Below are 21,720 nucleotides of genomic sequence, written 5' to 3'. Positions count from 1 at the left end.
CACCATTGTTATATTTTTATATATATATATATTTATTGCCATAGCAACCAGAATTCTTGACGTATGAACAAAATGAAATGACGTGCATAATCTCCATATAGCCATCTATCCATGTTTCAAGTTTCATGGACAAATATGAAGAACTTTTTAAGTTATCGCAGTGTCCAGATAAGTGTGTCAAGAAAAGTGGTTTCTCCGGTAGGGGGACAAAAATAATCAGCTTTAAATAAAATACGGCTAACAGACTATGGATTATATAAAATATTTAACCGATTTTAACCCTTTGCATGCTGGGAAATTTGTCGTCTGCTTAAATGTCGTCTGCTGAATTTCTAAAATTAGCATTTTCTTCGATTTAAAAAAAAAAATACTATCAGAATAGCAAACAGTTTGGATCCTGATGAGACGCCACGTTCTGTGGCGTCTCATCTGGATCCAAACTGTTTGCAAAGGCCTTTAAAATTCAGTTCCCGCACTGAAAGGGTTAATGACAATTTAGATTTATGTAGTTCTGTTTTCCTACCATTGAAATCTGGGGATGGGACAGCTCTAGGCTGCTCAGTCTCTACGACAACAGCTTGTGTTTCCATGGTTACCTCGTTGGCTGGTTCAATAGTCTGAAATAAAAGAGGATTAAGTTCATGTTGGGCAAATTATGACCTATTTAACCCTTAATCCTGTCCATGTCATGCTGTTCAACCACAGTTTTGTTGTGTCACAACCTGCATACAAGAAGGTCGGACAAAGCAAATGTCTGTTACATATTTCTTCTTAAAAAACATTTTTCATATTTTAGCTAATATAAAAACAACAAAGTGTTCTAGGACGTATTTATACAACAAAGAAACTCAAAATAAGGATAATTGATGAAAACTGTTCTTAAATATGTTGTGCAATACAAAAGTATAGTACACATATCACATATGTAATTATTTTAGACAGCTTCATATACAATACTCATCAGACTCAAAAGCATGCTCTGGGATATTTAAGTGGTAAAAAGTTTATTGAACATTATAAACAATCTACCAATGACATTCACACAACCAAACTCTGTACACCAGCATGAGTCAACTTCACAAAGGTGCCTCCATACCATTTCATCAATCAAACCACATCCCTCGGGCATTCCATACTGGCTTCATTCATTACCCTGAGCAACATCTGAGCTACAAACTCCTCAAAACTCCTCCATAAATGTTCCTCCATATCTCTGTCATCACGCCTGCATTCCCTTCACATCATCACAAGTTCTCAGAGCCATGTCAAGTGTTTAGAGCCCAAAAAGTCATCAGTCATTATCACCTGTGTCAGAACTCAGAGGTAACAAATACCTGCCTCTATGCTACCTACATGTACATGTAGTCACTGCAATGCTGGAGGGGGGAAACATTCTGTCTGAACTTGTAAATTGTGTCATGAAACTTGGAACCAATAAATACCGTAGTAAAAATAATCTACCATAGGATAGGAATTCTATGAGCCTTGCTCTGTGAAAACCAGGTTTACTTTAACCCTTTGCATGCTGGGAAATTTGTCTTCTGCTAAAATGTCGTCTGCTGAATTTCTAAAATTAGCATTTTCTTCGATTTTTTTCAAAGAATACTATCAGAATAGCAAACAGTTTGGCTCCTGATGAGACGCCACGTTCTGTGGCGTCTCATCTGGATCCAAACTGTTTGCAAAGGCCTTCAACATTCGGTTCCCGCACTGAAAGGATTAAGTGCGTAAAGTATCGTCCCAAATTAGCCTGCGCAGTCGGCACATGCTAAATTCTTGATTTTATGGATTTTGTTTTGTATGAAGGAAGTCACTTCTAAATGAAAATCCAGTCTAGGACAAAAATCGTCCCCTGATTAGCATGTGCTCACTGCGCAGGCTAATATGGGACAACGTTTTCTTCCTAGACTCAATATTCATTTAGAACTGACTTCCTTTAAACAAAACAAAATCCATAAAAGCATGAATGTATCATCCCTGCACAGGGAATCTGAAACAACACTTTACACACATGCATTAAGTCCACTTTTTCCAAGACTCATATGTCCTTCATTGAGATTGCATTTTTCTATTTCAATTACTATGGACAATATTTATAAAAGAACAAATGCATTTCATGCACTTTACCAAATACAAACATTTCCAAATTTCCAGGAATAAATGAATTGTATATAATTTGTGTGTGTAGGAATTTGCTATAAAACAAGTCAGGTCACGAGCCATTAATCAGAAGAAATGTCATAAATACCCTGGTACATCAACCCCAAACAATATTGATTTGTTTTTGAATATTTTTAAAAACAAAAACCATAATTAATACTAGAAATGGCGCAGCAGAGGCTGACACGTATCCCCACGCTGCATGTTGACCCAGGGGCGCCCCAGGGTTGGTAATGGGGCCATGCATAGTTGAGATTGACCGTATTGTCATAAGAGAAGTTCAGTATCAATTACAAGTGAATCTGTGTAGAAATGAAGAAATTATAGTAAAAGGCAATTTTGGGTGGGCGTGGCCTATGTGGGCGGGGCGCCCCAGGGTTGGTAATGGAGCCATGCATAGTTGATATTGACCGTATTGTCATAAGAGAGGTTCAGTATCAATTTGAAGACAATCGGTGTAGAAATTATAGTAAAATAACCTAAAACAAGAAACCGTCTGAGACAGGTGATGCTCCCCAAAGTTTTTTTTGTCACAATATTGCACTATATATTAAGATAAAAGCAAACATCTTGAGGGGCATAACTTTGGACAAAATAATATGATGGATGGTTTAGCAACTTAAAAATTTCAAAGGGCCATAACTCTCTTCAAAAATCATCTAACCAGAACCCACAAATAACATGCGCATCTCCTCAAGGTAGTTAAGCTTCCCATAAAGCTTCATTGAATTCCAGTCAGTAGTTGGGGAGATATAGCCTGGACAAGAATTGCACTATATGTACAGTTTATAGAAAATTTCAAAGGGCCATAACTCTGTGAAAAATCATCCGACCATAACCGGATGATAATATGCACATCTCCTGTTGGTAGTGAAGCTTCCCATAAAGTTTCATTGAATTCCCGTAATAAGTTGCTGAGAAATAGCTCGGACAAGATTTGCACTATATGTACAATGAAAAATTTCAAAAGGCCATAACTCTGTGAAAAATCATCCGACGAGAACCGGCTGAAAATATGCACATCTCCTCTTGGTAGTAAAGCTTCCCATAAAGTTTCATTGAATTCCGGTCATAAGTTGCTCAGAAATAGCCTTGACAAGAATTACACTATATGTACAGTTAATGGAAAATTTCAAGGGCCATAACTCTGTAAAAAATCATCTGACCAGAACCCGCTGATAATATGCACATCTCCTCTTGGTAGAGAAGCTTCCCATAAAGTTTCATTGAATTCTGGTCATTAGTTGCTGAGAAATAGCCCGGACAAAAATTGTGCACGGACGGATGGACACACGGAAACACGGACAGACGAAGCGGCAACTATATGCTCCCCCCAATTTTTTTGGGGAGGAGCATAAAAAATGAGTAAAAATCTCTGACCCGGCCCCACCCCAACCCCCATAACTTTTGACCCAGGGGTCAGATCAAAATTCCAAATAGTTCACCGTTGCACATATGCTCATAGCTACCATGTATGTAAGTTTCAAGGTTCTAGTGCTAATAGTGTAGGAGGAGCAGGTGGCCAGGACGGACAGACGGACATATAACCACAATATCCCCACTTTTTCTCCGAAAAGCGTGGGGATAATGAGTCCAAACTTAGGTTCAAAGTAACAAACATATTACAGACAAATAAAAGTTGTTGATTAAAAATCCTAACACAGACACATTTGTACTTTTATCATTTTTCAAATACATGTCTATTTCATACATCGACTATAGCCAATACCCATTTATCTTTTACAATGAGACTCAGTTTTTCCAGTCAATAAATGCAGGCACTGCATCCATGAATGTTTACTGAAGGGTATTCAGTATAATTGTAATTAAAGCACATGATGTAACCAGAAAGAATCTAGTTGGAACCAAAGTACAAATACAAACATATGATATTAACAAATCCATTCCATTCCATGTCCTAGTCATTGTTGGCAGTTAGGTACATGTAGTATATACACTGTAACTCCAATATAGCGCGGTCAATGGGGTCCAAGCCGTGAAACAGCGTTATAACGGATCCGCGTTATAAGTTTTGAGCTCAATTACTGCAGGGCGCTATAAAAAAACAGGTATAGAATAGCCTATAATACACGTCATGTATATTGCCATGCTGTGTTGACGCAAATACATGCATATAAACCGAATCGTATCGATAAAAGTATACATACCGCTTTTCGAATGTGCACATTTATCCGATAATCCAATAAAATTGCAACATCACTTAAAAAATAATAATCTTGAACACTAATGACAATATATGTTTAAGAAATTCGTAAACACAACCGTACGCATATATGCCATTTTCAGAAGTGTTAAGAGTACAGTGCATTATGGGGCAGAGCTTTCATTGGACGAGCGACTTTAAATTTAGATTGAATGCAATACGATTCATGTACAAAAAAATTGTTTTATTGCATCATACGCATGCAAAAAACGTGTTTCCCGGGGACTTTCTGATACCGCGCGAAAATGAAAGTGAAACTCTGTTAACAATTACCGGTACACTGCGTTCGCATGTAAATAAATCGTCTGCATTATTTAATTTCTTATACACGAACTGAAAGATTAAATGACATAATACTAGAACGATAATGAAATGACAGAAAAAGTTGTTTTATACAGTGAGCAGTATATTTCACAGCCGCTCATATAATATGATCAAACTGCAACCATATCAAAGTAAGAATGTTTCAATCATTTTGAATTACTTTAATTGTAAAACTATCCTGCTTGCACTTACTTAACTTATGGAAATTATCGCACTGAACCGCTCTGATGTGGAATACATGTAATAAACACTGACACGCGAGTTTTTTACACCTTTATTGACATTACACAACAGATTAACACCAATTAGCTGTCGGTGTTATTTAACCTGGAGGCGATTATAATCGGTTAAACGGACGGTTGAATAAAGCAATCAACATGTGATTGCCGCCATCTTTGAATTGTCTGAAAATACACGAAGTTGCATAATACGGATTTGAATCAGAAATCAAATGGAAGGTTGGAGAAAAAATGGGATCCAAGCAGCCCCCGCGTTATATTGGATTCAGCGTTATAACGGAGCGCGTTATATTGGAGTTACAGTGTATAGAGAATAACAGGTTACTGCCCTTTGGTTGTGTATTATATAAGGTGAAGCTATAATGAAAGAAATTCAAAGCCTGCCCAGAATTTTTTTTATTTCGACGGACCAAACCTGATGTACATGTATTAATAATAAAAATATTTCTGTTTATCATACTTCTTTGTCGCCATTTTTACAGAAGTAATGTTATAAAGTCGTAACAACTCTGGGTTTTTTAGCGGCTATGAATATCTTGAATAACGTTTGACTTGTTAATTGTGAAATCATTCACACTTGTGTTTAATATTTGTAAAGTTAATTATTGTTGTTTTTTTGTGATGTTTTTGTTGCTTTGTTTGTATAAAATATATTACAACTTGATTTATGTATGAAGTTGTTTTTTTTTTGAATCTGTTTCTATTTTACCAAAAATGATGACTGAATAGTTAATACCCAGTAATATAACCTACCGCCAAACAATGTACGATATAAACCCTGTTGACGTGGTACAAAACATCGCTACATGTAGCGGTATGATCAGCAATTTTTTATGCTGAATTCGGAAAAGTACCAGTACCAGCCCAATTGGGAAAAATGTGCGCGAAAAAGCCTTAAATTCGAAAAATTCGCATAGTGAGGTCATCAAATAATTAATTGGGAAATTGGTGTACACATGTATTTGAATTTGCTCCCATACTTGTAAATGGATAAGTAAGTGTTGTAAAGCTGTCAATATTCGGTTCAAGCCAAAGAGCTGCATAGAGAAACTAAGTAAATGTTGCATTTTATCTAAAAAACAAGATGTGTTTGTGAAACACTTTGTCTCCTATATTTGACCTTTGACCTTGAAGGATGACCTTGACCTTTCACCACTCAAAATGTGCAGCTCCATGAGATAAACATGCATGCCAAATATCAAGTTGCTATCTTCAATATTACATAAGTGTAAATTAAATGAGTGATTTTACCTTTGACCTTAACAGCGATTTTCCTCCTTCTTTATAAAGTACCGGTAAACGGTACTTTCCCAATCGAGCAAAAATTCCCAAATTCCCAATCGGCATCTGAAAAAATCCCAATCGGCGTCCGAATTTTTTCTCAAAACGATCGAAAGTTTCGTAACAAAACCCAACTTTCGGCGAGAGAACAAAGAAAATCGTATAGTTGTGTGTAACCACGCGCTCGATTAATATTGGGTTTTATTATTCAGCGCGTTCAATCAATAGAGTCGTTACTGTTTGCGGTTCTTTTGTCAGGCAGCCAGCGTACTGTTTGACGTCGGTTTGAAACCTTATCGTAGTTTAAAATGCCCTCCAGCACTGCCTCTGTGGAAAGGTTGTTCAGTCTAATGAACAATCTTTGCACGACCAATCGGAACCGTCTATCACAGGACACATTGACAGCTCTAATGATGCTGAGCAGAGAGGGATGCCGGCAACTGAGTGATGATCAAACATCAAAGATTGTTGAAATTTTCAAAAAAATGAAAGAGAGAGACATTGCTTTATAAGAGATTAAAACAACTAGTAATTGATTTTGTGTCTTCTATATAATATTTTGTTATTTATATCAACTTTATAAGTTTAAGTAATGGTCATTAAGGCATGCCTGCAAATGATTATTTTAATGGGTATGTTCAATTAAGTTTGAACTGTATAATGTATTCAATAAGACCCAAACTTCACAACGCGATTTTCCCAATTTAAGGATTTCACGACTCGATTTTTCCCAATTTTGAGGTTTTCACGACTCAATTTTTCCCAATTGGACCGGTACGGGTACTTTTCCCAATTGGACAAGGAAAATCGCTGCTTAAAGGATGACCTTTACCTTTCACCACTCAAAATGTGCAGCTTCATGAGATACACATTCATGCCAAATATCAAGTTGCTATATTCAATATTACAAAAGTGTACATTAAATGAGCGATTTTGACCCATATATTTGACCTTTGACCTTAAAGGATGACCTTGACCTTGACTTTTCACCACTCAAAATGTGCAGCTCCATGAGATACGCATGCATACCAAATATGAAGTTGCTATCTTCAATATTGCAAAAGTTATGGCAAATGTTAAAGTTTGACGGAAACAAACACACAAACAAACAAACCAACAAACAGGGCAAAAACATAGTGGTGGGGGACATAAAAAATTATTTTTCTTTTTAAACCTTCAATTGTTTTTTTCCCACAGTAATGGGAAATTTGTAGGTTAAAAGATATATTTGTACGAGTAAATGGCTGACAAACCATATTGGACGAGCTGATAGGCTCCAATACGAGTATGCAAGCTGTGTGTGAGTATTATATATTTTATGAGCGAAGTTCTCGGCAATCTGGGCTAAATGAAAGTGTTTGCACAGGCTAATCAGGGACAGAACTTCTGCATAAACTAGAATTTCTCAGTAATAAGCCTCTTATTATATGAATTACACTTCCTTACATAATGCAGCTTCATAAAGGAGAAGGAGCCCACAAACCCTTGTCCTAAAACAGTTTAGCTTGGTCCCTTAGATTTTCTGAGACAAAACCATTTCTCAACACAAAATGTACTGAAAGAACAAAAATACATGTAGGTGACTGTGGTCAAACTCTTAATTTAATGCAGGGCAATTCAACATACATGAATGCGCAGAGTCAGTAGCATGTTGACCAAATTTTAAAAAAGGCCTGCTTTTATTTAACGAGCTTTATGACGCATGTGTTTGACATTTAAGTGAAACCTTGACCTTTGAAATAGAGCGGAGATAGTTTCATGTGACATGATGTCTCTAAATTATTAACAACTTATTTTAATACTGCATAATAAATGATTAAGTTACAGTCAAGCCTTTTTAAGCCAAAAAATTAACCTTTGAAATATATTGGTGACTTTGATCTTTGAGTTAATGAGACTTGTTTTGCCTGTCACACGTTGCCTTATCACTGTCTATCATCACCATCGGAAATAGATAACCAGCGAAGCGAAATTAAACATCACGCAAAATTTAATGCTCGTGAAAAGAATAAAGTTTACCATTTTTATCGCGAACATTTAAAAAAAACTGTGTGACAAATTAATAGTGGACATATCAAACTTATATCGTAAGTAGTTGGGAGTTCTTTATTAATACATTCGAGTGTTGAAATAGATCTATCATCAGCAACTGGGTACCGAAAAATTAAGTTCATTGGGACATCTTTTTTTATTTTGTCCGAGGAAAATATAATAAATTTTGCCGAATTTTTCAATGGTTTGCAAATAGAATTATAAAAACTATCGGTTATTGCCAGCTTCAGCCCAAAAATCAAGTTGGAATGCAAATGTTTGGCTAAAATATAAACTTCGTTGTGTACGGCGAATAGCAAAATAAAATTAAATTGTGTACGGCAAATAGTTTTGAGTTTGTAAGGAAAAATAAATGAAAATTTCACAAATACGTAACCATCTTGGTACATGTATAAAACAAAAAACTTATATTCTTTACAATGAGACTGTTTATGGCCAAAGAATACGTCTGATGCATTGTTGATATAAAAAAAAGCTTTGTTTTACAAGTACCTGCTACATAGAGAATAACAGGTTACTGTCCGATCTTTTTGTAATATATCAGGCAAGGCTTAGTATAATATATCGGCGAGGCTTGCCGATCCGTTATTTTATTCGTGCCGAGCCTGAAATATTACAAAAAGATCAGGCACTAACCTGTGTTTCTATTTGTCATACCTCTACGTCCCCGATTTTTGAGAAATACATGTAATGAAAAAATCGCTATAAACAGAAACACCGGTTACTGCCTGATCGTTGTGTAATATATCAGGCTCAGCGCTAATAAAATAACAGCTCGGCAAGCCTCGCTGTTATACTATTCTAAGCCTTGCCTGATATATTACAAAAAGATCAGACAGTAACCTGTAATTCTCTATAGATCAGGCAGATATCAATGCGGTAGTATGATAAATCGATAGACCATTGTTCAGTCCGTATTCTAGTTTAATACGATTCTAGTGTATTTCATCGAAGTTATGTTCCAAAAACAAGATGAATCGCTAAAATATTTACTTACAAGTGGATTCCAATCAGGATTTTATATTCAACTCGTGTAATTATTAGAACTTGGCTGACTTTCTGTTCACAGCGTTGTAGCGTTCAACCGTGTCAGCACATGTGCTGTGTTTGCTTATTTATTCGGGGGCAAAAACAAAGTTTAAAATTAAGATTTATACATCATTAAATCGGGCAAAAGTCCGCCTTTAAGAACATATAATTATGTACATTGAAAAAATATTTTGTTTAAATCATTTTAATTTGTGACAACTTTGGCCAATACGCTGCAACTATTCGCCGTACATGACTTTAACTATTCACCGTACACGACTTTTGCCATAAACAACTATTCGCCGTACACTACAGTTATTTTAATTAAATAGATTTCCAAAAACAATAATCAAACCAAGACAAGAAATAGCGTTAAGATGATATATCTTGCATATAAGAATAGGAAATCAACTCCATACCCGATGGCAAACCATGTAATCATGAAAGAAAAGCTGTTTCTTCGAAAAGTTCCAATTTCAACCCGGTGCCAAGCAGTCATAAATTTGTGTAAACAGCGCTTCATCAATACGAATTGCATACACATTTTTAAACAGATAAATCTTTCTGTAAGATGCCTAACACGCACTGGTTATCCAGGAGCGAGTTATTATTAGATATTTTAGGTAAATACTGACTGCACTCCATGGTTGGTTTGTTTACTTTCGCTTCGCTGGTAATCTATTTCCAGTGGTGATGATAGACAGTGCTTATGGTGGTCATTTATGAAGTTAATTGATGGGTGCAAAAAAGTTCAGTGAGGACAAGCTTGTTTATGCAAACTTTTACCTTTTAGTGTGATTTTGACCTTTGTGGTAAGTACACGTAGATGGGTTAAACAACATGCGTGTTGTTTTATGATGGCCGTCATTTGTTTTTGTTTTTTTAAATTGCATGTCCAATTACAAAGTTTCAGTCTGGGAAAGCTATAATGCGAGCACAAACACTCCTCCCCTGTGCCACAGGTGGAAGTAACATTCCCTGGATAGTATTTTTTTAGGAGCCCAATATATTCAAATAAATATATAAAATCATGTTTTATGAGAAATTTTTTTACAAAGAGCCATGAAAAAAAATCTCCACCTCTGATATTGGAATCATAACAAGGTCATTAACTAGAATTTATCATAGACCTGTCTTCGCGGGCCGCAAAAATGTCAAAAACAGCTTTAATCCAAAGCATCCCTTGATCCTCCTATGGGCAATTGGACAACCTTTCAAAAAAAGTTAACTTAAAAAAAACCTGTCCAGCTGTTAACTCACAGTCGGTCTATAACCAATTAATATTTCCAGTCCGTTTGTCAACCCGAATAAATCTTCGACATACTTTTAAACAATATTTTTTTAGTTTTTGCCCGTTAATCGAAAGCTCACTTCCTATTCCTTTAAAACAACGAAGCGTGATAAATAATGCATGCATATGCAACCACTTGGGCTCCTAAAAAAATAAAAAATAAAAAAATACTATCCTGGGTACGTTACTTCCACCTGTGCCCTGTGCCTGCTATATTGAGCTTTTTCACAGATGAGTATACAAAAGATCAATATGTTGACCTAAGGTCATTAAATAACACAGCCACCTACGTTTTTAGATTTACTCAGTGGCCTCTTGATGGTCTCCCTGTCCCCACGCTCTTCTCTATGGCAACATTGGATGCTACAGCACCCCCACCATTTCAACATGGCATGCCAATAACAATCTTGTCCTCAAGGTCTCTTATTATTCCGCTCCTAATTGTAATGTTTTTCTTACTTTCGTATAATTTTACTTCCCACCTCTTATTTAGTGTCCAAAAAACTGATTTTTTTATAATGCAAAAATGTTTCATTCAACAACACACAATGAAAATGTAAATGTTAAATTCGCTTCCATCAATATTTTTTTATACAAAACTCTTTGTATTCCAAACCAACAATTAAATAATAACATATCTAACAAACATAAATTAAGACATTTTTAAAAGTGTCTATATCTTTATTACAAGTCAAACCACATATTACACACAAGATCTCACACGTTTAATAGAAACACAACTCAACAGTTTACTGGCAACACAAAAGCTTATCATTTCTTTAAATGTCCCCACATTATGTGCATATGGAACAATGAATCTATGAAAGAAATAGGAAAACAAATACCCAGTTGTGAATAATGAGGCCGATGTTGCTGTGGACCCATGAATCCTGCCAAGATTTCCTGAATCCCATGTACTTGTTCATAACTTCATGCCTAGAACCTGTCTGTGTCTGGACGCATTAAAATCAAGCAAAAATTCCTATCTCTTGGCCTGAATGCCAGAGTGAGCTATCAGCATATGTGCAATCCAGGGTTATAAGCCCCTCTGGCTTTGACCTGAAGATCTTAAAGAATAGAGCCTAGCTCTGAGAAAATTAGGTTTAATGCATGTGCATTAAGTGTCATCCCAGATAAGCCTACGCAGTCCACACACGCTCATCAGGAACAAAACTGTCCTGTTTTATGGTATATTTTGTTTTTAGGAAAGTCTCTTTTTAGCGAAAATCAAGTTAAGGCGGAAAGTGTCTTCCCTGATTAGCGTATGCCGACTGTGCAGGCTAATATAGGAGAAAACTTTACGCACAAACATCAAACCTTGTTTGGTGCTAAAATCTTATTATGTTTTCTGAACGCCAGACTGTTCCAAAAGAATATGTGCATAGAAGTATGATAGTCTCACTTTCCATAGAATATCTTAAGTAAATTATATTTTTACCCTTGATCGGCATACTGCTCAATCAGCATATGTACATATGAGGATGATAGGCCCATTAGGCTTTCAAAAGAATGTTAACAATAAATATTTTATTTTTCCCTTGCCCACAGGCAGGTATTCATGACAGAGAAGGCTGAAAAACAGTTATGGCTTTCATGGAACTAACTCAGTCAGATGTACCAACATATGAGCACCCCTCTGGGACAATAGAGCTTCAGGGGTGGACAAAATTGTTTTCAGCAACTTGCCCTGAAGGGCGAGTAGCTAAGAATTTTCACTTGCCCTTCTGGAATATGTACTTGCCCTGCAATTTATTCAAAAACTGTGATTTTCTATTGGTTTTCATATAGAACTGTTAACTCACGAGCTTCAATAAAGCTTGTAAACTGTTTTAACACACTTTTCACTTGTTTGTTTTTCATTTTTCATTAGCATTGGAGAGTCCGAAAGGCATTTTGTTAAACTCAAACAAGCCTCTGTCTGTACAAAAGGCAGTTTTTTCTTTGTCATTTTCGTCCATTAAAACTAGCCAATAGCCACTCTTTCAATCCTAAGATGTTATGAATTTAGACGAATTTTTTAGCAGTATTAAAAGACCGTTTACCGTACTGTAAAAGATACATTCACGGAACATACAGGTATCAGCGCGTAACAAGGACTTATTTTATCGCAGTGTGGAGAAATCAACATCCGGTTAATTTTAAATCGCCGATTAAACGTTGTTTTATTTGGTAAAGATGTGTTAAAACTTGTAATTTATATCTTTTCGGCCAGAAATGCCACTCACCCTGCAGGACGAGCGCTGCCGGAATATTCACTCATCCGGATCCGATTTCTACTCGTAATTACGAGCGGGCAAGTGGATTTGTCTAACCCTGAGCTTAATATATGTGCATTACAAATGAGCCTTTGCAGACCCTTCAGAGAAAAAAGGGACGACACTTTCTGCTTAAATGGTATTCCTGTTAGAAATGAGTTCCCTTCTAAGCAAAAATCCAGTTTAGCCTTAAAGTGGTGTCACTGCTTAGCCTGTGCATCCTGCACATGCTTATCTGGGACAACACTTCACACACATGCATAAAGGCATGTTTCACTGAGAATTGCTCATGTGGACACGGCTGGGGGCTGAAATAGAAGCAGGGAAACAGGGCTTTATCAGTCATCAGCAGAAATGATCTAACAGGGGTTACACATCAGTACTAAGTAAATTTATTACCAGAATATATTATTGCCTAATTGTACACGAGATTAGAATCTGTGTAGCCTGTTTTTCATGATTGTCTGTTATATATGATATTCAGTGTGTATTGTTTACAGATGCACACTGCAATATGATAATTGCAATATAATAATGGAAGTCTTGAAATGCTCATCATGTAAAAAGACAGCGTTTGACATCAGGATTAAACAAGTGCCCCAAAATGTTGAGAGCATTGTGCCTGCATTTATTCTTTGTATTTCATTACACAATTTTTTAAAACATTGCCTATGCAACCTGCATAATTTAAGCAAGCAAAACACAGCAGATTTAAAGGAATATTCACACACAACAATCTTAATGTAATAAAAATTCCACTATAGTTTCATAACACAACAAATCAACAATACATTCCAATTCTTAACTTAAAATATACATTTTACAAGACACTGTGTGCAAATGTCTCTTACATCAGAGCAATTCCTCCAAACAAATGCTACAGTGTTACCCATTAACTCCAGTACAATTCTTTTTAATCCACATTGCTTTCTATGCACATTGGATCACAAATGGTGCTCTCAAATATATCTAGCAATATCCATTTAACAAGACATTCTAGCCACCCTTGGACTCAATGCCAGGTAATATGCCCTTTCAAAAAATTTATATATTGCCATTAAGAAGTCATTCTCCTGCACCTACATTTGTTTGTAGAATTGATATATTACAAGTAGGAAGTCATTATTCCTGTCCTTATACATTTTCTACCATCATAAGTAAGGAAAGTGTTACAGGTACTATTGTATCAAGAGTTCTCATATCAGATTATGTACATGTTTCTTGTAACTTCATACATTTCAAGCTTATCACAAAACACAATTACTACAAAAAAAGATATAACACAATCTTATACATGTAGCTGGTATTTGTAATCTTTATTTACAAAATACAAATTGAATGTAGATTTAAGGAAATATAGATAAGAAACTATTAATATCAATACTATTAGTTTTTTGGTAATAACCAAACTGATTAATGGCTTTTAACCCTAATGATCATGCATGGCAATTTATATTGGGTAATGAAACAGTAGAAATCCTTAGGTACCCCTGTAATCATATGAACTATCAACATGCTAGAATCAAAATAATGTTTGTATTATTGTAGTTTATTGTTCAATAACAAATTTGATACATAAATACCTGTGTTTTCATTCAACAAATTAGTGACCAACAATATGATTCATAATACAATCTTAAATCTTACCACAATGGGCCCAGGAAAATATATACTGTACAAGAAGAAACACATAAAGGCCCTTTAGCGCTCACCTACCAGTAAGTTCATGGACACCAATTGTTTAAAACTTGACCTGGTACACTGTAATATAGTTTTACCCAACTTGACTTCAATCATATCCTCAAAATAGCAAGAAAAACGTTCTGAATAAGTTCATAAAGACTGAAGCATAAGTTGTTGTTTTTATTTGACCTTGTGACCTTGCTTTTGAACACACCTGACCCACATTTTATTTTGGTCGTGGTTCTGTCAAAAACAAGGGCTGTTTGTAAAACATGCATGCCCCCAATATGGGCTATAAGTTGTAGTAGCAGCCCGATGTTTATTGATACAATGCATTACAAAAATGCAGTTAGCCTTACATTTGGTAAAATTTAATAAATTACAAGGGAGGCAAATGCTGTAACAAAAAGAACATACATAAACGGTAGTTGTTTCCCTTGTTTGAACCATGCTAAATCCTTAAAATGCCTATTTCCAGTAACTGTGACCTGCACCGCTGACCTTGACCTTTGAACAAGTGACCTCAAAATCAATAGGGGTCATCTGCGAGTCATGGTCAATGTTCCTATGAAGTTTCATGATCCTAGGCCTAAGCGTTCTTGAGTTATCATCTGACAAACACCTGGTGGACGGACCGACAGACCGACCGACAGACCGACATGAGCAAAGCAATATACCCCCTCTTCTTCGAAGGGGAGCATAAAAACATTGCAACTAAGTTCCATCAAGCTAAAAGTAATAAATTGTACTCCACCAGCAGTAAGAATGTTACTAAAATCCATCTGGCTACCACAAAAATTCATTGCAAACATGCATATTTCGGTTTGACCATAATTTCACATTGCAATAACACATATCATACAAATCAGAATTGAACTCAGTAAACTGTAACACTATCATAACTATACCTCCAAATTCAATCTATTGCGAGAATCAGCTTTCAAACTATTTTAGGAAATGTTTTCATTTTCTGTGCACCATATTTAAAGCAGAAATAGTTCTAAATAAAGCTGTTATCTTATTGTTTAGAAACAGAGTTGGGTCTTTCTTGTCTTTGATTGCAAAAGTGAAAACAGGCATTAGAATAGTTTGAATGCTGATTCTTGAAAATCGGTTGAAAATTGGGGGAGAAGTGAGCTTTGTAAATAATCATATTATGAATCTACTGTGCTGAAATCAACAGTTCAAGGGTCAAAGTCTAATACCATGTTATATATGTATTTTTTGTTTAGGCTTTGTTATTCAGTATAACAAATGGACAATTCTTATGGTTTTGGAAGGGGGCAGGGGTAGCATCTGGGGAGGGTGGGGTTAGCAACTAATGCCGAGTGCCTGTGATACAACCAAGATTTAAATCTGCCTGGATATTGCCAAGATAAACATTCTTACTATATTTCATCGAGTCATAAATGTGGCATCTAGAGTGGCAAAATGGTAACCTTATGACCTAGTTTTTCGACTCACATGACCCATATTTTAACTGGGCCTTAATACTGTCCAGATAAACATTTAAACAAAATTTCATCAAGATTGGAAGAAAAATGTAGCCCCAAGAGAGGTAATGTGTAGCAAGTTGACGACAAAAACTTCACACCGCCAAAAAAGCAGTGATCAAAATAGTTCCCATTGTGTACCTCGTGCTCAGGTGAGTTTTCATCAAATTAATTATTTACCTTCATTTTCATAGTTGAAAGCTGACAAATATCCGATGAAGCCTTCAACAAGGTCTTAAGTCCACAGCACAAATTCATTGGAAAATTACTCAAAAAATTAAGTCAATACTTCTTCCTGTTCTAATGACTTTTTCCTGTTAATACAATCTTTATGTTAATGTGTTACATTGTATATAGGAAAATACATACTATTAGTATAACTATTATATACATGTAATATTATGATAATATTATCTAAATTGCTTTAATAATAAATCAATTAGTTCAAAGAAATAACAATATAATTTTGTTTTCAGTAATGTTTTCAACTTTTGTATTGTACATGTAAATACATAAAAATGTTCTCATAAAGTAAAGAACTTACAAGAAATTGCAGCAGTCAATGGGAGTGTCTTCTTGAAAGGTAAAACATATGCTGGTCCCCAGATGTCAGACAAATACATAACATGCTTTCCATGATAATTGTAGCAAGATTTACATGCACAACTATGCACAATAGGTTTCTTTACAGATCGTTATCATAGACTGCCAAGATAATACATTCCACATAATCAGTGTTCATTTCTGTAATGATTACCACCTGTTCCTGACCTTTTATTTACTTGTCTGACCACCAATATGGTGTTCTTTTACCCTATAAACTCCAACAAAAGCACACCAACTTGACAACCTGTGATTTACTTCACAACCACAGCGATTTTTTTCCTTCTTTATAAAGTACCCGTAAAAGGTACTTTCCCAATTGAAGAAAAACTATATTAATTCCCAATTGCTGTCTGAAAATTTCCCAAAAGGAAGGCAAATTCTGTCAATTTTGTTCCAAAAGGGCATTATCTGCAAGTTGACAAACAAGAGCACCGCATAACGGGTGCCAACGCTCGGCTGCGGGTGCAGTTTTGAATAAATGAAAGCTTGTCAGAATTATTTTTTTAGAGGTCACAGTGACCTTGACCTTTGACCTAGTGACCCAAAAAAGGGTTGGGCGTGTAGAACTCATCAAGGTGCATGTACATGGAAAGTTTCAAAGTTGTAGGTGGAAGCACTTAGATTTTAGAGCCAATGTAAAGGTTTTAGCATTACACCGTATAGCGGACAGTGAGCTGGTTATGTCAATACCTCGGGTTTTCTCTAAAAACAGCCGAGCTTATCAAATGAGCACTTACACTGAACAGTTCAAGCCAGAATGTATGTAAATCAATATTTGAGTTGATTTTTCCTAATTGGTATGGTACAGGTACTTTTCCCAAATGGGGAAGAAAAATAGATGAACCATGAAATAATAAAATAAACAAATTTTCCCTATCTTATTTACTTTGCGCCCTTAGGCTGCAGATATTAAGAATGTTCAGTTTTCAAATTTGCCAAAACAAGACTACAGTAGGCCAGTCTAATAAGATGAGCAATCTAGTGATTCAATAGGCCTCTCATAGGTGATAAAACACCATATGTACAAGTACAAGAAGGTTCCAATCAGAAGCGAAGATGTGGGATACAAAATCATTATAAGGCTTTTGCAAAATGATGTTCAGGTACTGAATAATATAGAGGCCCTACGAAAAATGAGAAGATAATTCACAGACAACTGTGTCAGTCAATCTTCTCAAGTAAATCAGACCTCCTTTGTTAGCGTTTGTTGTAATTGACAACAAATACTTTTACACTGTATTCACCACAACAAGGATTTTCTTTGGTTTTTAGATGATTATTTTGAGCACATAAATCCACACATTAACCTTTGAGGTCATAAAAATGGGATTAACATCACTTGGAATCAAATGTATTTAAATGCCCAGGACTCCAACTCGCCCAGGATTCCCAAATTACATGTACAACATACATATATTTTGAATCCCTTAAAAAATCCTCACTTACTCAGACAACCTCCCAATCAATTAATGTGTGTGTATTTACTTACAACACCAAATGAATGCTGTGATCATGGTGGAACAAGTCAATTTGTACAAGGCCTACACAAGTTTCCTGTTTCAGGACCAAATGTTATTTTGTTATGCTGACTGTTTTTTTGTTCTAATTTATTACATTTGACACAACCCATTCAATTTTTAAAGAGTGTGTCTTAAAGCACATGTCGAGATGTGTGTTTGTTTATCCTCATATTTATGTTATAGAGATAACTTAGACAAAATAACAACAATATGTCTTTTTGCACAACTTGTCGCTGCACTGGCAACCATCTTCAGAATTGTGGTTGCCTTGCTCAGGAATAACAAGCCTATAATCATGTACATGTTGTGATATTTGTATCTAGTACTTTATCTATTTTCTTTACATTATTGAAAAACCATTTTGCCCACATGACAGACTTTTAATGCAGCATTAAGGCCTGTTTTCCCGAAAAGCAGCCAATATGTACAGATTTCAATGATAAACTAACCAATGTCATCGCACAAGCTGTTTTAAACACTAGACTGGCCAATACGTCCCACAAGCTCTTAAACCTATTGTTTACATAATTACTAATTACAGGCTGTCGTCTGCTGCAGTGTACCAGTTAAGTATAAACAGAAACGCTTTAAGCATTAATTGGGTCGTCTGCTAAATTTGACTGGAGTTATCCACAAATGCAGTCATGGGTTACGGGCCCTTCCTTTGCTAATGCAGACCGATTTGCAAAATTGTGTCTGCATTATTTGTGAGCTGTGCTCACAAATAAAAACGTAGTGACATGACCATCTATGTATAGAATGTGGTTCCCTATCTAATTTACTCCTCAGTCAGAACAGTATCATTTTATTTTGGCACACGATAAAGACCGACGTTGACACAGCGGATCCTCGCTGCATTGTTGAGAATCGATATACGCTTATAGGAAAACATTTGACATCACATTCGATAAAACACGAATCGCTCAACTTCAAGCATTTACTTTTTGCTATCAGTTCATCTCTTGTGTGGCACTATGGAAATACCTTTTTCCGTCAAGCACTTTTTAAATGGCAGCCGAAATACACATATAATAAACAAGTTGTGTGGTCCAAACTTAGTAGATTTTGATGTACATGTACAGTGTGTGCTAAACAGTGGCTTAATAAATCACGACGGAAAAATTGATTAATGGATGCTTATAAGCCAAGGGCAAAAAAACAACAGAACAACTGTTAAATAAAACAAAAGTGATTGCTTTATTGTGTACAAGACTGCTTGTTATAGCGAGTTAACACTACATGTACAATTTATTATTAATTCTGATCTTTTGGACATATATACTCCTTAAAATTATCTGATTCTGATTTTTACTCATCAATTAAAAATTTCATGAGTGAAATATCCCTCGGCTGAAAAAATTATCTGGAGCTCTGAGCAGATGGTACAGACATGAACTGCAACTGACGAAATATCTTCGCTAGTTTCCAAAAATCTTATAAGTCAAATGTCCGCCATCTTGAAATATTTTAAGTGTCTATAAGCAAAGTAAAGTAGTGCAATAGCATATTGTAAAGCAAAATGTTAACCAAATTATATATTGCTTACGTATTTAATTAGTAATTGGTTTTCATTTTCTGCAGTCAAACGATGCGCACAGATTATTTCATATGCAAAACACGTACATTTTTTCGGACAGTCGTTTTCGGATACAGTATTTATCGTCGATCATAATTTACATGTAACTTTTTAAATTCAGTCGTTGGTTTGTCATAATTACTAAATATGAACAGTGCTCTATTTTCTCAAATCGCGTCACGTGATTAACGCATGTTCAATGGGAATTCCCCCATCCCACAATTCAACTTGCGTAAAATGGCGGACGTTTGCGGACGTCAATATTGTCCGTATTTTGGTTTTGAAAATAGAAATCATTATAATACTGGATTATCGGGTAATAGATAGAGTTGGAACATGTACATGTACGTATATTAAAATGAAATCAGGACTTCAAAATTTATGTCTGGGACGTCCAAAATTTTAGGCTTGGAAGTCAGGACTTCCAACTTTAAAAAGCTAACGGAAGCGCTGGGTCAGGTCCCCTGAGGGGAGAAATTCGCGCTAAAAAGGGGAAATTTCAATGCTTAGCAAGCAACAGTACAAAATCAAGTTTTAACACTATAATTCACCATACATAGAGAGAAAAACATTATTTCAAAATATATACGGCAAAACAAAATTTTTTGTATCCAATATACACATTGTAAAGTAGCAATCTTGTATGCTATTGTGTGTAAATGCTCTTGCAACAATTGGCCATTGATAATACTATAGCATATAATACACTGATCAAGTTTGTATGCCTTTTCAATGTTGAAGTTTGTACAGGCAATATATATTTCTACCAAAATTGATCTCATTCTGTCCCTTGTGATTAAACCATATCTATTATAGCATATAATACACCGTTCAAGTTTGTATGCCTTTTCAATGTTGAAGTTTGTACAGGCAATATATTTCTACCAAAATCGTTCTGATTCTGTCCCTTGTGATTAAACCATTTCTGAGAACATCTTAAATGCATGATTTAAAAAGAATTTTGTGTTTCAACTACCATTAAAGTTAAAACAGATTTTTGTCTTTTAAAAAAAAAAAGCTTTTGCTGTTGTGCGACATGGTGGAATACGTACGGTTTGCGGTAGATTTCGTTAAGTGAAAGTCGTGATAGTTAACTACATACTGTTTGTGGTAAAGGAGTAAAGGCTAAAAGAATGTGGATGCGGCAGTTCAGGAAAATTATAGTAAATAAATTTGTAACGAAAGACGTATTTAAATGAGGTATTGATTAAAATTGAATAACACTTCCGAGAGGGGAATTTTTCCAATATTTGGGGAAAAAATATATACTCCAGAGATGGGGGAATGGGGCCGAATAACGCCAAATATTTCATAAAAAAACACACTGCCAAGGCAACCCTTCATAGACAAGGCGCATTGAAATCTAAGCCATATTATTGTCTGTCAAGGCCCTATGTGCAATACTTAAATCTCCCGGTCACTTTAAGGTGTACATTAATGTTCTTGAAAATTTTATGTTACAAAAATTCAGAATGAAACAATCATAGCAACATAATAACAAATAAGTGATTTCTCATTTGAGAGGTTATTTTAAAGTTTTTACATTTTGGACCAGATATTTCTGAAAGTGGAATTCAACAAAATAAAATATAAAACTCTTGACACATAAGTGGCATATTTAGAATGCTACTAATTTCTCAAGCCCAAGCTTGTCACATTCGTTTTGAGTCGCTAAAATGCAGGTCATAAATAAATTACTTCTGGAAAGATCACCCCGTTGAATCGTTTCAAAAGTATACCATCATATACACAATTCCTTTTTACGCAAAGTGCATAATACCTCACTTGCAACAACAGTACTGAACGTTAATGCTTGCTACCTTTTCGAAAGAAGTTTCGGTTTCTTCGCCGACTAAGGTGGCTGCCATATTATGACGTAAGTGCTGCCAAATCGAGTTGTTGTAAAATAAGCTATTTATTGGGGTTACACGACACATAGACTTGTCCCTAATAATGACGGTTGTTATGGGATAAGATTTTGACTCAT

General features: G+C 35.5%; 1 protein-coding gene across 1 annotated transcript in view; it reads right to left on the bottom strand.

Annotated features, from left to right (window-relative positions):
- Positions 1-21,667, bottom strand: part of LOC127849200 (gamma-taxilin-like) — a 56,070-nt gene extending 34,403 nt beyond the window's left edge. The window contains exons 1-2 of the mRNA XM_052381921.1: positions 21,554-21,667; positions 524-617 (exon numbers count right to left, since the gene is read on the bottom strand). Coding sequence (XP_052237881.1) covers positions 524-617; positions 21,554-21,601 — 142 coding nt within the window. The 5' untranslated portion in view covers positions 21,602-21,667. The remainder of the gene's footprint in view (positions 1-523; positions 618-21,553) is intronic.
- Positions 21,668-21,720: the final 53 nt, after the last annotated feature.

This window comes from Dreissena polymorpha, chromosome 1, assembly GCF_020536995.1.
Source record: "Dreissena polymorpha isolate Duluth1 chromosome 1, UMN_Dpol_1.0, whole genome shotgun sequence".
In the NCBI taxonomy this organism is placed as follows: Eukaryota; Metazoa; Mollusca; class Bivalvia; order Myida; family Dreissenidae; genus Dreissena; species Dreissena polymorpha.
Note: the sequence above shows the minus strand (reverse complement) of the source record. Positions and strands in the feature narration are given on the sequence as shown.